At 36.3% G+C, this 21,833-nt stretch overlaps 1 protein-coding gene across 11 annotated transcripts in view; it reads left to right on the plus strand.

Annotated features, from left to right (window-relative positions):
- The window catches only part of PCNX1 (pecanex 1), a 96,907-nt gene that overhangs the window by 23,775 nt on the left and 51,299 nt on the right, over positions 1 to 21,833 (plus strand). For 8 of the 11 annotated variants that reach the window (XR_014228749.1, XR_014228750.1, XR_014228751.1 and 5 more), the window contains exons 7-8: positions 10,006 to 10,138; positions 14,815 to 14,999. The exons of 1 other annotated variant lie outside the window; for it this stretch is intronic. Coding sequence is in view for 6 of the 10 variants with exons in the window: in XM_082317561.1 (XP_082173687.1) it covers positions 10,006 to 10,138; positions 14,815 to 14,999 (318 nt within the window). In the remaining 4 variants the exon portion in view is untranslated. The remainder of the gene's footprint in view (positions 1 to 10,005; positions 10,139 to 14,814; positions 15,000 to 21,833) is intronic. 2 more of the 11 variants (XM_082317564.1, XM_082317566.1) reach the window with 2 other exon arrangements.

A 21,833-nucleotide genomic window follows, 5' to 3' on the forward strand; every position in this document is an offset into this window, starting at 1 on the left:
CTGCCTTAACTGGAAGGCTTTTTGTGTCATGGAAGATAAGTGGGTTTGAAATACATTTTCAGAGCAGTATGGGATTGCTAATTACTTCAGTCTGACTTTTGGGATTGTTTGAGGGGAATATCTACCAGATAATCTGGATCTTGTTAGCTAAGCACACAAATGCTTCATAAAATTGTATTTCAGATCAAGACATAGATATTTTTAAGAAATTGTAGCAGATTTACTGTCCTGGTTACTTAGACTGCCTAAGCAAATATAGTGACTCTTCCATCTTAAAAGGAGAAACTTCAGCTCACAGTGGGATGAGATATGACACAAGTGTTTTGGTTTTGTTTGGTTGGTTTTTTGGGTTTTTTGTTTGTTTTCCCCCTGACACTGACATAAGAGCACACTCTAAAAATCAGTACAATTAATTTCTGGTGAAGAAGTGTGCTATGCTGAAGTTCAGCTGTGTACTGATTACTGATCAAATATGACTGGTTTACAATTAGCTCAAACCTATTTAGATGCCTTCACTTGAAAAAAAAAAAAATCTGCATGTATTGGTACTTTCTGTCTTTCTGGTATTCCTAGTAACAGAGTTCTGCAGCAGCTTTAATGAGAGAGTCCAGGTTGCTCTTTTAGTACTAACTCTGCAAGCTAAACACTTAACGCACATTCTTGTTATGCTTGTTAAAGTGACAGCTCTTCTTCAGGTCTACTGAGAGTAATTTGACTAATAAAAGGTCTGCGGTATGTATTTACAGTTTTGACTGTATATTCTCCTTAGCACAAGATTTAATTTCATTTTGGTTTGTGTTATTACAGCTTAAAACTGTTAAAGTTGTCTCCTTATATGCGAAGGATTAATATACCTTACCTTACAGAACATGTTAGACTTTATATGCACTCACCAGTCATCAGTTGTCTGAAGTAATCAGTGCATGACTGATTGCTGTATATTGCCAAATATTTTGATTGCTCTTTTAAAGAGTGAAATGGTGGGGAAGACCAACCCTAACACATTTAAAAGCAGTCTTCAAGTTACAAATCTGTAGCGGCTTAAGCAGGGAAGTCTTGCTGTCATTCTCACCGGACTATTCTCTTCAGTTTCCGCTTTGAACTTTGTTTAGATAATGGTAATTTTGAAGTTGTTAGTATTTTTGATAAATGGCAAGCGCTTGCTATGGGTTTCAGGCTGACTTTAAGAAGCAATGTGGATTCAGGTTCTCCAGATTTGATGACGACATACGATTAATAACACTTGCGCTATCTTATGTTTCTTATTACCAATAGAACAGGAAATATTTCCTTTATGATTGTAAGAAATGAATGTCATTTTGCTTTTTTTGAAAACAGAACAAAAATATCACTTTTTCTTTAGCATTACTTAAATATTTATGCAGTCATGTCTAGCATCAAGCCAGTAATTATTTTTAATTTATCTGTTCATGATCAATCCAAATAATTCATTCGTGTTGTCCTTTGTTTCTACTAGTTTTTCTTTTGTGTGTTTTTTGTTTTTGTTTTCCAAATTTATAGCTTATATTACAAGTTTTGTAACAGCTGTACCTTTGATTGTGGCTTTCTTTTTTGGGCTTACCTGTGACTAATAGTAATCAGAGAAAATGTTTTAACTCTTTGTTGCTTTATATTCAGTATTTCCCACTAATGAGTTGTCTTCAGCTTCTGGGAATGCTTTTAAAGACATGTATGTGTAATACACATACACACATATGATGTATAGTTACGTAGAAATTATTTGAGAAAATTAAGAAATTATTTTATTTACATGCAGTAGATGAATTACAGAATAAACTTGGTTTGGGTTGCATAAGATCAGAGGATATTGGTTGGATGGGACTTTTAGAGGTTGTCTGGTCCAACCTCCTGCTGAAAGGGTTATTTTATGATTTTATATAAATATCTTTTAATTTCTGTGATTGCTTATGATCACTTTCTGAAACAAATAATTAACAGATGCATGCTGGATAACCAGAAGACTGATGTTAATACTGACTCCTCTTTTTCAGTCAGCAGCTTTCAGTTCCTGTTTTTCAAATATGACTTAAATCAGTAATTATAACTTAATTTTATCTTTAAGTCTTTAGGGAGTAAACCAAAAAGTACATTCTTACTTGTTTGTACAACTGCTAAAATGTGTTTCGTAATGGATATGGCCTTTAGTGATCTTCTACTAAGCGGGATGCTCTACGAACTTGTACATGTTTTACTTCAGCAGATACAACTTAGCAGTTTCATTTCTATCTTGTTATGCCAGGAAGTGGTGAATGACTCACTTTTTACAAGATAACGTGTTCATTTGACTAGAAATCGCGGTTCATTAAAATGCAGACAAACAACATGTGGAAATTCTGTAATTAAATACACTTGGTGGGTACATAACAAAAAAATGGAAGATGTCTTGCTACTCAGCATCAAAAAGTAGCTAGTGAATTGATGGGTTATGGGTTAGATGAAGTTGTTTAGATGTCTAAAAGTTTCCCTAGATGTCTAGTGATATTTTGGAAATACCACTTTGATACTCTCCTATGCCTGGTTACTGTCAGATGTTTGCTGTTTCTGGGTTGCTGTTTGTAAAGATTTAAAGAACCAACACAATGCTGTATGCGATACAGTGATGTTTTGTAAAACTTGAGCTGACCCGAAAAGTCAAGTGTTCTCCCCCGGCTTTATATTAACTGTAAAAGATGCACCCTTTAAGTTGCTACTGTCTTTTACAGCTTGCTGTAATTTAAGATTTATTTATTTACGTTAAGTTCTTGAGTTACATACCCTTTTGTAAATGAAACTGCATGTAATGTAATGCATTTTTCCTTCTGTGCATTGCATAACGATATCAAAGTAACAGCTCATACTGTTCTTTTGTGTTTTGTGGTCTTCACTACATCTCTACAGGCAGGCAAAATAGGATTTTGTGAGCTTGGATTAGGATCTTGCATTTCATATGGTGTATGGAAACCTCTTCATCTTTTCAGTCTGTGTGTATTTGTACATATATACTTAACATATCTGCCTGTAATCGTTAGTATAGTCTCCAAAGTTAAAAGTACAATTCAGTTCTCTGCTATGCAGCCAATGTTCATGTCACATAATAACTGCCACCTTTCTGATACTCTGTGGTTCCATAAAGGTGGTGATGGGGAACAAACAAAGAAACAAAAACCTCAGGTTTTGTCCATCTCACCGCAGTGGCTCTTGAGAGCTGGGAATGTGTGTAATTGCTTGGCAGAAGCCCTGAGTACTGCTGGGAAGAGGCTTCCTGTTACTTCGTAGAAACACGTTCCCTTAGTGTGTCATCTACAGAGTAGTAGATATTCTACCTAAAGTTCTGCAGGGCTGCATAAGAGAAATTCAGGATACTTGATGAGAACTGCATGCCACAGCATTACAGCATATACCAAAAGTTAAAAATTAAGCAAAATGCACTTCATATAATTTTGGTTTGTTTTTTTTTTTTTTTCCCCCTGGGAATATTATTTATAAAATTTGACCCTGGTTAAATTCTGTCAAGCCTCCCAAAGAAACCAGAAGTAGTAGTAGTTCTAAAATACTTTGCATTGCTGTGGGAGTGAGTTATTTAAATGTCTTAGATTGGTAGTGTTTGTGCAACTACTTCTCGCAGTAATTTTTTTTATTTGGAAAGAATGGTTCAGTTTTGTTGACAAGTAGCATGTGTTGTTTGTAAATTTGCCAAGTATTAAACAGGAGTTGAATAAGAATTTTGGATACTTGGTATATACAAAGGTGCATCTACTAACTTAAGTTTATAAGCCACTTTTTTCATGCTCCTTTGTAAATGTACCTGGATTTATTGTTATGCATACAGCCGAGAAAGTTCTGAGCACTCTCGGAACTGTAATGCAAGTGCTCACATTGCTGCTAGATGTAGCTATGAAAGATAATTCCAGGATATATCAAAGTTGGCTACTAACTAACGTTTGGTGTTAGAGTTAATAGAAGGCCATTCAAAGCAAACATGAATTTCTGTGTATGATATACTAATATAGAATACCCCTTATGCTGGAAAGGCTCTGTGTTCTAAAGATTTAAAGCATCTTTTCCTTAAGGTGAATAAATCCAAATACAGAGTCAGAATTAAGTTTCATAAAGATTAATGTAGGTTATGAACATTTGTCTGCTGCATGAACATACTACTAGCTATTGATATACAAATCCCTGGATGTAGGGACTATATTGGGCAGGGGATCAGATTACGTCATAGCTTTAGCTCTTTGACCCCAAGTCCATCAACATTATATTCAAAAAGTCTGTGTGAATAACGCCTGATGTTTTTAGAGGTGGAATAATTCAAGTGGGAAGTACAGTGAGGTAGAATAACTGAGACTCCTAGTTTTATCTTTGGCATCAGTATAGAAATTTGTCTGTCAAGCTGGTCTGTAAAAATGTTTGCTTCAGAATTCAAAACAGATGGTTTCATTGTCCTGGTTATTCCCTGCTTGACAGTGTTCTGCTTTTCAGATTGTTGTAGTGACTGGTTTGACGTAATTGTAAATATTCCTCCGGCCTAGTCTCAAACTTGTTTTTTTTCATACGTTCAACCACAACACTGAAGTCTTGGGCTTTACTTCCTTTGTTTCTCTTTCCATTTTCTTTTTTTTTTTCTTTTTGTGACAATCTTTCCTTCCTAAATTGTGTGTTGTTTTCCTCTGCCCTATTTTCTACCAAAAGTTTATAGCTCAGAGATGTCCCTCTGTTCTTCATTGTTTCTCTTTAGCTGCCCACATCTCCATTCTTCAGAAATTGGCATTAGTGATATTTTTCATTAAATGTCCACAGTAAGTTATAATACTATAAGCCAATACTTTGCTTTTTCATCAGAGAAGTATAAGAAATCCCTGCAATTGTAGGTCTTTTAATGGTGCAGAATCCATGGTGATTAATAACTGTATACTGAAGATATGGACTGAACAGAATCCTTTCTACTTGGGTATCTTACAAGTATGGTTTTTAAAAGAGCGTTAGGGCACATGACAATAGACTACAAATGCCTCAACCATGAGGAGAGTAGTGGTGTTAACCCATAAATGCATGTGAGAAGTGTGACTTTTCTCAGGTTTTGAACGCAAATGAGATATAGATGCTCAATACAGAAGAGCAAAATTTCAGCTATTTGGTTTGGCAAGTTATGTTCAGTGTTACAAGACAGAGTTCATTGCTTATGTGAATGCATGAGCCATAAACTATTCATTTCAGCTCTCACTGAGAATTTCTAGGCTTGGTCATTACAAGTGGTTGAAAGTAGACCACAATTTCCCATTTGCTAGGGAGAAAAATAGCGTGTCCAAGCATCTCTTAGGTTCCATGCACATGTTTAACCACACTTAACCTGACTCACGTTCAAAACCATCTAAACTTCAAGTGATGTTTTTTTTTTTCTTTCCTGAGAAGAGTGAGGGACACTGTTTCCATTGTGCGTAGGTTTTTTGGTTTTTTGTTGTCTTTCCAGTCAGACTGAAGTTTGCAATTTTTATCCTGAGAACTCTTGTGGTTTTCCACATGGATACTTTACCTCTGTATTACCTTCATACCATATCTTTCCAGGAATCTTCTTGGGAAGAATTTATCTGTATTTCGGAATTTATCTGAGGCACTGGGGTTTAGCATTTCTGCCTAGCAAAAATGAAATGGGACTTGTTGATGCAATAAAACTTGGAAATTCTGCTTTTTCATCTCGTGCTTCTTCAGTTTCCATCTTCTGAGTTTGGGTTAGAAGCAGTGGTACATACCTGCAGGGTGATGTTGTAAATGTTTTGGCTTGTATGTGTAAATGTTCCTGTTTGAAAGAAAATATTTGCATTTTATATTTCTTAAAGCTATTTGTATTGTACAACAATTGTATAATTGTAGTGTAAAACTTTGAGTCTTCAGTTCTGTTCAAACTTTTGAGGAACTACAGAGGTTTAAATCAAAAACACTTGTGTAGTATAGAAAGAGAAGTTTTGGAAAGGCATAACCTGCAGGCAGGGTAGTTCAGCCTGTGTTCAGATAATCCCAGCTGTTTGGCAAAGGGAAATTCTAGTTGTTCTAGAATTTTCTCTACAATAAATTTTAGTCCTTTTATTGGGAAAGTATCATTCCAAATGTATGATGACAAAATTATATCCTCATGACTTTCTAAGTGTGTAACTGCTAATTTGGCTTTTTTCCAATCAGAAGTGTAATGAAAGAAAAAAAAGGATGACTTCTAATAAATATGTGTTCATATGCACAGTTGCATTAACAAATACAAAAGAAAAATTATTTCCTCTTTGAAATTAGATGTATTATAGTTGGGAATAGGTGTGGGAGGGTTAAGTTTGCTACAAAGTTGTCATTAGGTCTCCACCTCTTATTTTATTGATCTCGGCTGTTGGTTTGTATTTCTAACTTGTGCACTTTGAACCTCAAACCTAATTTTTCTGTTCTTGAGAACAGATAATGTTGGGGGCTCAAATTCATATGATAAAATGCAGAAGAAATCTATACTTAAATTTCTTGACATTAATGAAGTGTAGTGTTTCAACATAAAAGTTTAGAATAAAACAGGAAAATAGAACAGACTTCAACAACAAACACTATAAGCTGAAAGGCTTGTCGTCTTTTACTGATTTACTTAAAGTAAGCAGGAACTGTAAAAATATAACCTGTGTTATCTCTCCCTATTAGATCTAGATTTTGTACATGAGTGTAGATGTTGGATCTTACATTTCTGGAGTCTAGAGTAAGTGGTTGGAAGTAGCAGCGTTGGAGAAGTGAGAGTCATGGTCTAAAGATCTATTTAAAAAAATAAAAGCTGTCCTACAGAGAGACTTTTATTTGTTTAGTTTATTTTTTAAACATTAAAACACTATGTTGCTTTGTAAATATTAAAGGAAGCTTATTTATGTTAAAACAAAGCTATTTCCCTCATGATTAAACTGCTGTCAGAGCATGATAGAGGATAATTTAGGAGTTTTATCTTACGTCCTACTGGTGAACTCATGAGCAGCTGTACTGCTCCTTCTCATTAAAGACAAGTAGAAATACAAATAATACATATTAAGATAAGTAGCTTTCCATATTGGAATGGTTTTTTTAATCCTGTGTGTTTTTTAAATTCGGGTTAAAAAAACAAAAAAACAACAAAAAAAAACCCAAACAAAAACCAAATAAAAACAAACCCAAACTTTACTCTGCTTGGCTTTCCACACTTCAAACACACTGTAATCCTCAACTAGCTTTTTTTTTTACTTTCTTAGTCATGGTTTCAACATGTAGCTTCTTGAGGTGTTGCATGTTAGCAGACTTGGAGCTTGTTGGGCTAAAAAACTGCAGTTTTTTTAGAAGAACTTATAGACTTGCTTAGTGATCCTGAATGTCACCACCTACATTCAGGAAGAGCGTATATAGAAGATGTGCATTGAACAAAAGTTTCAAGATAACTCAAAAATCCCATGGTATATTAGGTAGAAAGCTACACCAAATCTACTTTGATTTTTTTAAAGGTTAAAATAATAAAATAATAAAAAGTTAGCAAATGCCAGATCTATCTGCCTGTGCAGTGTTGAATTTAATCCCCAGTACATTTGCATTTTGATTTTTTAATTTTTTTTGTCTTCAGACATGTTTGTATCTCTGTTTTCCTCACAGGACACTGCCTCAGTCAGTGCTTGAGGTAGACTTGCTTTAGTGATAAATTGGAGCTGTGTAGGAAGGACCTCTAGTGTTTCCATAATCTGGGCTTCAGTTATTGCAGAAGGTGATGTTTACTGAATAAAGGATATGAAAAGAAAACCAGATGTTGTCAGTGTTAAGTATGCTGCCTTGAAGAATTGCACTTGAATGTTGCTTTTGCTAAGTAGTTGCAAATGGTAATTAAGATGTAATGCTGATGTTTACCATCTTAATGGTAATTAAGATGTTTACATTTCATTTAAGACTAGTCACTGTTCTTTATTTCATGGTGCTTAACTATGTCCTGATTAGCAGAAGTGTGTGGAATTGCTTTTGCATCTGAAGTCAGTGGAAGCTGTGCTGTGAATAAGTTTTTATATGCTGATGTATACACTGGAAAAATGGAGCTTTACAAATTGGCACCCAAAATCAGTGGGCAGTTTTGACCTCTTGTGTGTTAACTTAATCCACCAGAAAAAAGTCAGGATTCATACTATCTTGTTTAGTGTGTTTCACTTTCCCAGTACTTCAAGTATGAGAGCTCTAAAGAAATCCTTGAAGAAATTTAGGCTGTGTATTAAAACAGAGCATAAAGCTGTATATTAAAACACAAGACAAATGTATTGAATTCTTGCTGAAATACACTGAAAAGGAAGCATCATCTATTCATGCTTAGAATAACAAAAACAGTTGTGGAGGAGTGAGGAGAAAGTGAGCAATCCCACAGTTTTCCTGAAAATATGGGAAAGGACCGAGTTAAGGACGTCCTTAACTTTTGACGTTTTGGTAATGAAATGCTTGTAACTTTAATGTTGGTCTTAAAGCATATCACTTCATGTAGCTTCTTAGCTTTTAAAGCAAACTACAGATTGAAGTTTCACGTACAGTGTTCACTTGATAACCTGCGGCTCATGGGTGGAATTAGAGTCTTGTTCCATGCAGTCTTTGTTGCTTGAGCTATGGCAGTAATACACAGCAGTAGTGGGTTGCTATTCCCTGCAGACCAGCGTTAGATTCTTTGCTGGTAAGTTTTGAAAGCTTAATGACAGGAATGTTGTAACTTGAAATGTGCTTAAGTGAACATGGACTATTCTGCCTGTGATCTTTCTGGCATAAAAAAAGCATTGCTCCCTTAGTGTTTTTTCTTTTTTTTTTTTTCTTTTTTTTTTTTTTCTTTTTTTTTTTTTCTCTATTGGCTTGACACAATCCTTGGTTTTCTCACTCTAGTAACAGGCTACCAAGTTGTGACTTCCCCTTCAAGATTGCAATTCTCCTCTTCTTGCACTGACTTCATGTCAAGTTGTTGGGTTTTTGTTGTTGGTGGTGGTTTTTTTCCCCTCCTCCTTCACTTGCCTGCCAAAACCTATTTTCTCTGTGACCTATTCATTTGAGCTCTCTAGTGCTCTGCATTCAAATTGGTTAGTAGCTTCCCTGGTTCAGGAGGAAGGCTCTGAGATCGTAGACATGCCACAAAGCAGTCCAAATCCGAAGTTGTTCAGGCTGTGAAGCTTAGGCAGCACAGGTGGATTTTGGGGGGTAATCTGTGGAAAAATCTTAGGCTCCCTTGAGTACATACAAACTGTTTTTTACAGTGTTTCTTTATAAATGGATGAAACCTTTTGTTTGTTTTTGTTTGGGGAGTTGAAATAGCAAAAACACCAGTCCTTACAAAGAAGTTATTCTCTTACTTAATCTCAACACCCTGCTCCTCCAAATCGTAGTGTAACTAGTCTAAAATGAGCAATATGTATCCCTTGGTGCTTATGAGGAAAAAGAGAAAAGCAACTCTGTTTTGTCCCCTGAGGAGGTGTGATGAGGTTAACCTCAACCCTACCTGTTTGGCAGAAATTATAAAATTGGGAAGAGAATATTATGGAGAGGAGTTGCAGACAACCCTTCTAGGTTGTCCTTTAGGCTTCTCCTTTAATTATCTATTAAATGAGATAAAGGGTATTAAATGAGATAAAAGGTATTAAATGAGATAAAGGGCAAGATCAGTCTTGTTTCTTCCTGCCCTGTGTAAATGGAAGAGATCTGGGATATCCAACTTTTTTTTGCAACCTTGCTATTTGGATCTGGGGGGGGGGGGGTAAAAAAAAAAAATTTGTGTATTCAAGAACACACACACCCCACTCCCCAAACACCCAGCCACCCAAATTTTTACTAATAATTTGTGTCTTGATCCTGTCTTGAGGCAGGTTATTTGAACAGTCAGTGCATAAGCTACTTTTGTTGTTGCAAGTCAAGTTCATTAACTTGGGGAGGGTCAGGGGGAAGAAAGGAGTCTTAAGTTACTGTGTACGTAACTAGGATGGGTTCTTATTTGACCTAAAGTCTATCTTGATGCAGCAGCACAAGCCAGCGAGGAGACTGTCACATTTCGTCGTGAACGCAGCACATTTAGGCGTCAGGCAGTACGACGCCGGCACAATGCAGGGAGTAACCCTACCCCTCCTACATTGCTCATCGGATCACCCCTCAGGTAGGGTATCTAAATGTTCCACCATATTTAGCATGCATGCAGCAGACCACTTCTCCCCACACCCACCAGTGTTGCCAGAAAAGCACTTTTTACTTCCTTCCCCACCATAACCTCCTTGAGCTGTCACTGCATGTCACTGTGGGCTTGTTGAATTGTGCATGTATATGTGGCACTATTTTCAAAATGATCAGGATAGCCAGTCTCTAACGTGTTATAGCTGATTTCAGATTGATAACAAAATGAACTAATGCTAACAAAGTTAGACTCTGTTTTTCATCAAAAACTTCAGCAACTTTTACTTTCAAGCAAGGAGAAAAACCCAATAAAATATTATTCACCATTCCTCACTTTGCTTTTCTTTAAGAAAGTAAGCATTAGGGACTAGTACTGTAATCACTTTTCACATCTGTAGATAACAAAATGGCAGAACATTATAAAGAGCTAAACCGTACGTGCAGAGGTTCCAAATCTAAAATACAGGTAAACCATTGTATGAACATCCTGCAGCTTTTTACAGCAAAAGAGAAATAATGAAGTAATAGTGATGCCTTTGTTATAGAATACACGGTATTGCTCAGTACTAAATCTAATTGTGTGGCACTTTGCATGCCTTGGCGATGTTTAAAATGTGCTATATACATGTATCCCAGGAGTTCTCAGTCTTCACTGGCCCATTTGTTAACAATACTGAGCCTAGTGATATGTTACATACACCAACTCTGTTTGGTCTGTCAGCTTGAACCGTAGAAGTAGCAACCACAATCAGTTTTCAAACTTGCTTTTTAAATCTTCAAATCCTGTGGTTGCCTATGGTGCCGGAGAATCTGGTGAGCAGAACATTGTCTGTAGAGGAAGGAACACTCCCCCGTGCATATCAAAGTAATTCTTCCTCCAGTTATATGATGAATATGCAGGAATAATTGTGTATGTTGTGTATTCTTAATGATGTTCCTTCATATGCTAAGTTATCTTCTAATAATAGGAGCAGTCTGCTTTTGTGTTTCAGGAATACTTGTGTAATTTTTTTAAGTGGAAAAAGCTATAGAAACTGAGCAAATAAAAAGAAAATACTTTACAATAGAGGATGGGGGAGGAATTGTGCCATCTTTGTGGCACCACTGAAATAATCAAGGACTAAGCTTGTAAATTTTCCTCAGGCAGGAGGATTGCAAGAATGGTAGCTAAAATCTAACAAATGAAGGATTGATTTCTGTCACATCAAGGACTGAAACTAGTTAGATGTGTTTTTATTGGCTAGTGCAGTATGTAGCAGTAATCACATCATTTTGGATATTTTTTTGTTAAGCTTCTGGTCTTGCTGAATGTAGCTTGTCCGACTTTAAGTTAGTGATTTACCTCATAGCAAGGGCTGCTAAAACTTTGCATTCTCTTAGATCGCTTTTGCTCTACTCTCCGTTGCATTCACTTGCTTATGGGTTTTTTTTGTGTTCTCCTTTCTTTTTTTTAAGAGGAGGGTAGTATAGTTTTGTGTATTGGCTCGTAAGAGGCTGTGCAGGCTAATCAGAGCTCCTTAACTGTGCATTAGCCAGAAAGCAGTGAGTTTTCTTTCTCTTAGACAGAAAGTAGGGCAAATAAAGGAGTCTGTTTTAAATGAGGCTGACAGCTGCCTCATTTTTACATTCTAGTGCAGCCATTAAGGTTCCCATGGGTTAGACTGGACTTCAGTGAGAGATCATGAGAAAACTGAAGTTGGTGGAAGTAACTTTTTAATCAGACAAGATGTTCAAGGGTGAAAATGCAGAACAAATATTCTAGCCTTGTATTTCCTCTATGCATCTTCCAGTTATCTAAATTTATTCCTTTCTAAATAAAAATAAAAAAAACAAACAAACAAAACAAAATTTCTGTATTTTCTCTGACATAATGACACACATTATCAAAAATACTTGTATTATAAACATATGTTCAGAATTGAATACTTAGTGGGGTTACTTTGCTCAAAGCATTGCTTGTGATGTTAAATGACTGTCCCTGGGAGTGGAGTTAAATTGCCTTAGTCCAACCAAACACCAAAGTGCTTTCAGATTTGTTTGACACAAATTCCATTTGAACTACCAACTGTGGAGTGTATCTGAAAAACTGTGTTTATTACTGTTCTGATTTCTAGATTAATAGTCTGAAAAAACTTTCCTTTATTTGTGTAGCTTAAATTAAGTGTAAATTCTATGTGTTGCTGGAAGAAGGAACCCTTAAGAAAGATTAAAAAAAAATTGTGCATAAGGAAGAAATGTGAAGAAAAACAGATTTTTTTTTTTTTTTTTTTTTTTTTAGCCAGTTACCACCAAGATCCTTTCAAAATATCACTGCAACTGTACTGGCATTACTTGTATATGCTAGTGGTGAGCTGCCTCGGTCTAGTTCCTGATATTGCTAATCCATATGACTTCAGATGTTAAACTTCTAACAGTATTAGGTTTACTAATCTTTAGTTGCCCTGATGTTACTTCTTTCTTATTCTTGCCAGCAAAACTTTAATCTCCTAATCTTGTAACTCTGGCATAAAATTGAATGTCGTGAGGATGTTCCCTTAGAACAATTAGTTCTCACTTCCTCTGTGGAATGTTTAGTAAAGAGACAATGGCGTTATGTATGTGTGTGTTTGGCAATGGTAGACGTTTTAAGTAAAACCTGGTCTAGTAAATTCTGCTGGTTTGATGCTAAATCAGACACAAGAGTGCTTTGCCTGGTAACTTCAAAACAAAACAAACCCCAAAACCCACCACAAAACAACCAGCGACCCCTGCTTTTGTCCTGCCTAAATGTCAACAGTGTTTTGGGCACTTTAAAAATAAGTATGCATTGGCATTCTATGTAGTCAATGATGTAGTCAATGGTGTATGCATGTGTGTCTGATACGAGAACGTAAGTGACTGAAGCAGAATTTTATTTTTATCATTATTAATTAGTCAGAGAATAAATGTATCTTTTGCATATATGTGCAATCTGTTAAGGTCAATGTTTTGGGTTTTTCTTTATTGTGACAGATATGGATAACCACTGAAAGGGCAACTTGCATATACCTTTTGATACGTAGCTACTGTTTAAGGGAAAGCAGTATTGTTTAGCATTGTTTTGGTGCTGCTGATAATACTTAAGGCAGACAATGACGGCTGGCAGATCTGTGAGCTTCCGTCGGGCTTTTGTTGCCATGTAGCTCACAGGAAGCCTTGTGTGCAGCAGCAAAACACCGAATTTAAAGTTCAGATTGAAATACGTTAGAGTATGATAAATAATGAGTTGCAGTTTTTTACCTCATGAGCTGTGTGCATGTCTGCTTTATTTTGCATGAGCTTTTCTTAACACCCATTCTTATACTTATATCCGTATTTTGTTTTCCAGTGGTGCTCTAACAAAAGAACTGAAAACTAGATGTTCTAGAAAATATTGTTAAAAGCAAGTACATCAGATATAACCCCTCAACTCTTAGTAAGATCTTGCTTTTTCAGTTGCCTTACTTGCCAATTGTAGTGTCACACTGTAAACAGTGAAATGTTAAAAGCAACAGATGATACAGATTGTTTTTCAAAAGAGTTTAAGATATTTTCTGTAGTCTTTAAAATATAAAGTCTTTGTCTAAAAAAAATAATTTCATTTCATCACATCCCACAGCTAATAACTGTGCCATGTACCTTCTTTAAACGCACAAAATGAAGGATAATAAAAACACTAATCTTGCAAAGTAGATGTGATATACAAGTGTAAACGTTATGTATTCTGACACTTTGCCATGTTTAATATTAAACAAGCTATTAAAAAAATCAAACTTTGTTAAATAGCTTTATAAAATAGTTTTGCAATGAGAAGGCTGTGAAGAGGAGAACTAAGACTTTCAAGCATTGTCTACTTACATGGCTATAAACTTAAAAAATTCTCTGAAGCCCAAGCTGACTTTTAAAACCTGTTTTTTTGTACAGGTATGTGTCTGGGTATAGAAGAATTTCTTTGCAGTAGTAATACTGAGTAATAAAGTTTTTGCTATACTGTCTAAATAATTTCAAAATAGACTTAAAACTTTTGCCAATTAATAATTTGTTATAAGCATTCCTAATATGTTAAAAAAAAATTCTGAATCCAAATGTTTAACTACAGTTATCTACAAGGTCTGTGGTAGCGTATGGCTACTAACAAAGCTTAAAGACGTTTTCTAGTTAGAGGGCAGATTAATAGCAAGAGAGGTGATGTTATTGTGGCCAAAAACCACCTGAATGGCCAACTAAACAGTTGATCAAGTCGTACCTCAGTGAGCAAAAAGGACCCTTTAACTATTGTGAGAAGCCTGGCATAGTCAGTACTGTAGGTAGGTGATACCTCGGGTTAGTCTACAATTAGAGTAACCACCAGTAAATTGCTTTTGCACCCACAAATTAAGACTTACAAGAATATACTTGAGGGTGACTTGGGGAGATGGTAGAAAGCAATACTGCTTCTAAGAAGGAGGACAGGAACCTGTATCTCTAGATTACTGACGTAACCGGTGTCCAAATAGTCTGTTATATAGAACTGAGGGGTTATCATCTTAACCCTAATAAGTGGCTTCTTAATGGTATACTCTTTTAAATTTGCCTCTTTAAACTAAAAAAATCTTGTTTTGCTTCACTTCTAGCTATTTTTCTCTTCTCCCTGGTAATGTGTCCCCAATGCGTGTTTTCTCGTAGCCTTCAAGATGGTCAGCAAGGCCAGCAGCCCTCCTCCCAGGTCAGAGTGCAGTCCCGCCCCCCTTCCCAGGCAGCTGTGCTCGGCGCTAGCGCCTCCTTGCTGGTGAGAAATGGGAGTGTCCACTTAGAAGCATCACATGCCACTGCATCTGCTGTAGGCGGTAGCAGTTTGCACGATGAACTTGGTATGCAGGCCTTATGTAACCTTGGTGACATGGAAGTTTTAATACGGCAGATATATCGGTAATAATGCGGTGAAAATCAGCTAACCTTAGCTTTGTTTCTGAATCTTGTAGGTGCGTTTCTTAGACGGCCATATTGCTCATAAATTCCTTGCCTTTCACAGTTGCATTTTCAGGCACTTTCTCTAACAAATGCACAATGGGAAATGCTCTAAGGATGCATAGACGCAAATAGTGATGGTGTGAGAGCTTTTCATGACTGGAACAGTGTAACATGTAATGCATAAGTTTTCTTGCATTGCCACAGGTAGTTGGGCAGAGATTGATACCAACTTTGAGGAACTTCTGGTTCCTGAAAAAAATATTTGTTATGGTCCCTAGGAATTCTTGATCTTACTTTTTTTAGATGAATCTTGCTTGCCTGCTGTTTAAAAAAGAAATCTTCATGTAAATGAGTGCTTTACTTTTCATGTACACACGAATTTAGGAGTTTGAGATTGGAAGAAAATCTGAACTCTTTCTTATATCAAATGCCATCATTTCACAGAGCCTTAGTGTCCCCTAGTTCTTCATGGTGCATTTTACGTAGTATTCTTAACTATTTATTAACTTCTGTGCAGCTAATAAAATTGCTATGGAGAAGGAAGTTAAGGTGGTCATAGTAAGTGACTGATCTCCTGCAACACAGTAACGCAGGGGCAGATGTGGAAAAATTCCTGGCAGGGATCTTTGCAGCTATCTATACATGGCCTGAATTACTTATGACTTCAGCGTTAATATGGGATTCTTCCTCAAATTATTGAAATGGGCTTCTTTAGAACTGGCAATTATCAGTGACGGTATTTTGAGCAGCTGTCAGCTGTAGTAACATGAAGCACAAGTCAGCTCAGAACACTGACAAAACACTTGTTTCAGACCTTGCTGTAACCTAGTACTAAAAGCTAAGTGAATTGTCATCTTATTCCACTAGTGGGGAAGACTTCAAGAGTTGCTAGGCTGTGGTACCCCTTTAAATTTGAGTTTGGCTAACAAGTTGCTATTCTTCTACACCATCTAGCTATGCAATATAAGGAAAAAATGAATATAAGCAAAATACAATCTAGTTTAAAGTCTGAGTTATTTAAGAACTTGCATTACTATATTGTAGTAGAACTCAAAGTGGATCACTTAAGAAATTCCAAATTGCATTCATGCTCTCTAAAAAGGGGTATTCATTGCAGTTGGTGTGTTTTGGAGTCTTCAGAAATTTATATAGCTAAATTCTTCTGAAATTTTGTGTGTACTGTGCTTGCAGTTATATGGGGCAGCATGTTGTCTTTGGGAGGCACAAAACTTCCAGGATCTGCTCAGTTAAAAATCTGATGTATAATAAGGATTTATTCCTGATCTGAAGCTCTTGAGCATCCGTTTAGAAACCTTCCATGTGTGAAAGCAGCTATTATAGGCAAGATCTGGTTTTATTATTTTTAGAAAAATCAAATTTTCTAGTTTGTGTAGCAGGCTTTGTGTGACAGGTACTATCTTTTGTTAGAGTAAAATAGTTGGCAAAATCGTGGAAGCTTTCACATGAGTGATTCCTTTATCAGGCCTGACAAGAAGGAAGAGTATCTTTCCTTATAACTGGTACATGGTTTGTTGGGTTTTTTGTGGGTTTTTTGTTGTTGTTGTTTTGGGGTGTGTGTTTGTTTTGTGTGGGTTTTTTGTTTTGTTGTTGTGTGTGTTTGTTTGTTTGTTTGTTTTTTAACCTCAGTCAGGAATGAAGTAACACTACTGCTCTGTTGCCCTTAGTCGAAGGCAGTTGGTTTTGCTCTGTTGTCCCAAGATACCTTACAGTGAAAGATGACCCTGTTACTTTAGTTTAGATTGTGTATGGTTTGGGGGTGGGGGAGGGTAGTAGTTTGTTTTTTCTTTAACTTTTATGCTGGTGCTGATCAAAGCAATGCAGGTGTTATGACCAATTCTTTGTCACTGTGGAAATTGCTCTGACTGCCCAGGGCAGAAAAAATATTGAAAATAGAGGCTGGGGAGATGATATGGAAACAAAACCTGATTTACAGCAACTGCAAATACAAGTGACAAATACAGTAGATGGGGTTATATATATATCTCTGTACAATGCACGTAAGAATTTCTTTTCTTACTGAAATTCTAATAGCATATTCCAGCTCTTTTGGAAGACTAACAGGGCATGTGTTAATTTATGTTAAAAGCCCCCGTATTTAAGACTTTTTTTTTTTTTGTGCACTAGTGCAGTATCTGCTTCTACATTCTTTCCATTTATGTGTTGATGTCAAGCTGCAGCTCTTAACACGTCACACAATTTTTATTTTTTTGTTTGCTTTAAAGACTTGTGTTTGTTAACTTGATTCTGGTGGCTTACTTTATGAAGGATGAAAGTTACTGTGTTATACCTAACCTACATCCAGTCTGGTGACTATATACAGTCATCTCTTCCTGGGCATTGTCCTGAGAGTAAGGCAAGAGATGCTTTGAGACATTATCTTTAGTCTTCAAGGTTCAAAGTAGAAAGATTACAAAACAACAACAACATAATTGATAATAAGGGGAAGGAACTTGAAATGATGAAAAAGGATCTTAATGTGGAACAGTAAACATGAAGCAAATCATAGGAGGAATGCAGGACAGAAAGGAAAGGTGGCAGACCAAATGCCATGATTATAGGCAGGATTAATATAACATGAATCCAGAAAACAGCAAAAGACATACCATGACTTAAGTGAATGAAGTCTTCAGAGCACAGTGTGGCAGTACTGATGCCTTTTATTCTCACTAATATCTGATTTTTTTGAGACATGTAGGCGATGGGTGGGATTTTTCAGTCTTTGCAGCGAAGGCTGTAGGTGTTGCAATTTGTGAGGTAGTTAGGAAACGAAGTACTGCGTTACTAGAACAGATGCTCAGTTTCTGAAACTGGGGTGAAATAACAGCCTTTTGTCATCAGCTAGATGATGGTGTGTTTTGGTTTTTGTTTTTTTTTTTTTTTTTGAGGAATATTGCTTTTGTGATTAAAGAGAACTGGTCGTCTGGAGCTTTACAATCCAGCTACACTGCTTTGTTGGACTTCCGATTGTATCACTTATATGCAAGTGATAATATTTCAGATTTATTGAAGTATTTTAATTTATGAAGGCAGTTGGATGGTCTCGGAGATCAAAACTTTTCTCTAAATATAAATGTATACATTGGTCACTTATTTGATTAAAAACAATTTAGAATCAGTTTCTCAATACCTTTTTATAATTAAGTAGACTTAATTTATTTGGGATGGATGGGAGAGTATTTTCAAAAGTACAAGTAGAAAATAAATACTCACTTCCCATTGTTCTTATTGAAAATATCCCTATTGTAGTCTGTGGAGTTCTGCATAATAGGTGAGTTACTCTTTTGACAAACTTCGTATAGAAATAAAAAATGAACTGCTTTGAAGTGTCCTAACTGAAAACCTTTAAGTCTTCATACTGCAGCTGAAGGTAACATTTTGACCTTTGGAAATGATAGCTCCTTACATGCTACAGAGTATTCAAATTCTTATGGCTTTGTTGGTTTTGCTGACTAGGATTTTAAAAATATTATCATTAGTAGATGAATATATCATAATGATCTAATGATGGCGTAGGCTTCAACACGTCAAAAAGTGTTAGTGTTTTTCAGAACTAGTTTGTGAGAGGTTTAAAACAAAGTAATATTTATTAGATGGAAGACTGGGCAATGTGCTGAAAATAACTTGGCTGAGAAAACCATGAGAGCACCATTTTAGTTGGATTGTGAGCCACTTAAGTCTTCCAGGTTTCATCTGTGTAAGCTCATCAGCCTGTGGCTTTCATTGATTCCCCTAACTGTGGGAAGGCTAGTTCGTACCGTGTGAGCTGTTACGTGGCTGTCTCTGGACTTGGTGATGAGATATTTTTGTCTTTTGAAACAAGGAAACTTGTTTTGAAGGAAGTGCATTCATCTTTTCCTCTCTTCATGTCAGAACAAAGATGTGTTTTGGATTTGTGTGCCTGAGTATCGAGGACTTGGTTTTGTTATTTTTATAACCTGGTCCAAATAGAATATTGTTTGGGCGACTTTAATTTGCTAAGAACTCACAGCTCTCCTTTGGAGCAGGCCAGGGGAAAGAAGTTACAAGCACTTCTGTTTAGTGGGCAAACATGCTATTGGCTGTATTTCTTGATGTGAAAAATAAACTTTTGAGTCTGCCATTTGTTCACAACTTGATAAAACTACAGTCCTTAGAGAAAGAAAAAACTTTCTTAAGCTTCTTCAGTGTGATGCTGTTAAAAATACTTCAGAGGATGCTGTGGGAGAGCTAGGAATGGGAGGGAGAGAAAATTTCTAGGGTAACTAAAAGTGCTAGGTATATCCATACATATTGAATCTTGTGAGCGTTGGGATCCTTGGTGAGAGCTTGAGAGTGTCGTGAGGAAGCTGCTGTTATCTCACACAGTTTAAAAGTATTTAATTGATGGGACTTTGGAGCTCAGCTGTAGAATCTCCAGTCAGACCTTAGGGTTTGTGTCCTCAACAGCACTGAATAGTCCTGTCATCTTTTTCTACTTCAGATGAGTTGAGGCTTTTCTGGAGAGCCTTTTGATCTTAAAAAAAAAAAAAGGGGGGGGGGGGCGGGGAGAGGCAGGCACCTTTGTTTTATTGAGAAGCCATGCTTTGCTCGACAGAGAGCTAACCTTCAATTGGAAGTCTGTATAAGTAGGGGGGGTGAATTGCAAGTATGGCAGAACCTGAGTCTCTTTTGTAGTTTGTGTGTAAGCAATTGGAATTCAGTGTTTTGCCTGTTTGCTGTGTCTCTATTAACCAGGTTTATTTTATCCCACCACAGCCATGCAGTACTTACAGCAGCAACACAAATGCAGTAAATCGACAGATTCAAAGACGAGTTGGATGTGAGGGAACTGTAGATATTTTCTAACATGAAGTGTTTTATGCTAAATTTTTTTCATAGTTTCAGGCCCTTTTCAGATGCTTGACATGAGTGCAACAGTTCAGTGAGCTTCTTTTGAAACAAATACATCTAATGTATTATCTCAGCCCAAGAGGATGGGAAGTTATATCTTGCAAGTAGTATATTCTAATTTCTGTGACTAGAATGTCATTAATTTAAAAATCAGAAAGTTTAATTTCCAGACTCTTAATTTGGCAGTGCAAAACCATGAAGAATTTAACCCAAACTCGCTTGTTTCTTTTAAGGACTGGTTGCACAGAAAATTTTTCGGTAATAAGTTATGCGTAATCTTGTCCTGAATAGAACCTCAAGTGTATTATCTAATACCTTCATGTTTGCTGTTGAAAATTTTTTTTTTTTAGTGATGCAGTTGAGAAATAGACCTGTGTAACTGAAGTTATTTGTTAGTTGTGGGGAGGAAGACTCTTGCACTAGTTTAAAATTTGAACTTAAGTAACAACTGTTTACTACACTATGCATTAAAAAACAAAGGATATTTAACTAAAAGGCTTCATTAAAATCTTAACTATTGAGGGAAAAACCCTAACAAGTGAATTTTCTACTTGTATTTCCTTTCACATGCCTATAGCAGATGTAATTAAATATTGAGAGAGAGCTGTTGCGTTGCTGAGCTCTGACGCATGCTATACGTGACTCCTGAACTATGTGGCTGACTGTCTTGTCAGAATGGTTGGTCTTAGCACGGCTGTGGTATGTCTCTTGTTGGTCTGAAGTGCCCCCTCTGAGCGTAGAAAGCGTTATGAAGATATTTTCAGTATACCAGTATTTTTTCCCTAGTTTCACCAGTTTTAATCATGCAGTTTGAGGTTCTTAACCTTCTCGCTTTCAAACACTTCTAAATTGAACTTAATTGTCTGTGGGTCTGAAGAGAATTTGGAGCAGGATCATAGTGTGTTGGTTTTTTTTGTTTTGTTTTGTGTTGTTTTGGTTTTTTTTTTGTTTTGTTGCTTTTTTTTAATCAAAAACACTGTCAGAAGTAGGTTATGTTCTCACAGAAAGGGGGAAGATTGGAAGCTCTGATCTTGTTAGGTATTTCTCCTGGGACTGCTTATTATCCCATATCAACAGAAGAAAGAGCTGCAAGACATGCAGCTGTGAGGTGTACACAATTTTTGCTTCAGATGCTCCAAAGTGGGTTTTTTTTGGTTGGGTTTTTTTTCTTTGTTTGTTTTTTTCTGTATAAGCAGATCTTAAAATACTGCATGCTTTGCATCATGGCTTAAGAAGGGTTTTGAGCTAGAAGAGATGGAGAGGTTGGCAGAACACTTAATATGAGATCATGATTTCAAAATCAGCTTCCTGCATTTGGAGCTGAAATATATTGAACCTGACATTTGGGGGAAATTACAGTGCTTATCTCTCTGACCAGACTATTGTGGGAGAAGGGCACTGTAAAAACATCATATTGTGAGTAAGGTAATTTATCCTTTGAGTTATAATCTCTGGCTACTTTTTTGTTAATAATATATTTAGGAATAGCTTGATATTGTTCATTCAAAAAGTTTTTAATAACAACTTTAGGAAATTATGGTTAATGGAGTTCCAGTAACTCCAAATGGTTTATCTGAGAGTTTGCAGTCTTCGTTTCTTACACTGAAGTGTTTCCTTCTGGCTTGTAGAATAAATCTCTGTCTGCCATTCCTTTTTTAGTTTTTCTAGAGGTATAACTTATGAACCATCTCTAGCCACTTCTTTCACTCTTTTTGTGTTTATTTTCAAAAAGACATGTGCCTCTCAAAAGAATTTTATTCAGGATACTTCAGGGATCTCTGTCTTAGCTAAATGCCGTGGTTCTTAAATGCTGATAGTGAATGATTTACTGATTGTTCTACTGG

Source organism: Platalea leucorodia (assembly GCF_965183815.1).
Source record: "Platalea leucorodia genome assembly, chromosome: 7".
Classification (NCBI taxonomy): domain Eukaryota; kingdom Metazoa; phylum Chordata; class Aves; order Pelecaniformes; family Threskiornithidae; genus Platalea; species Platalea leucorodia.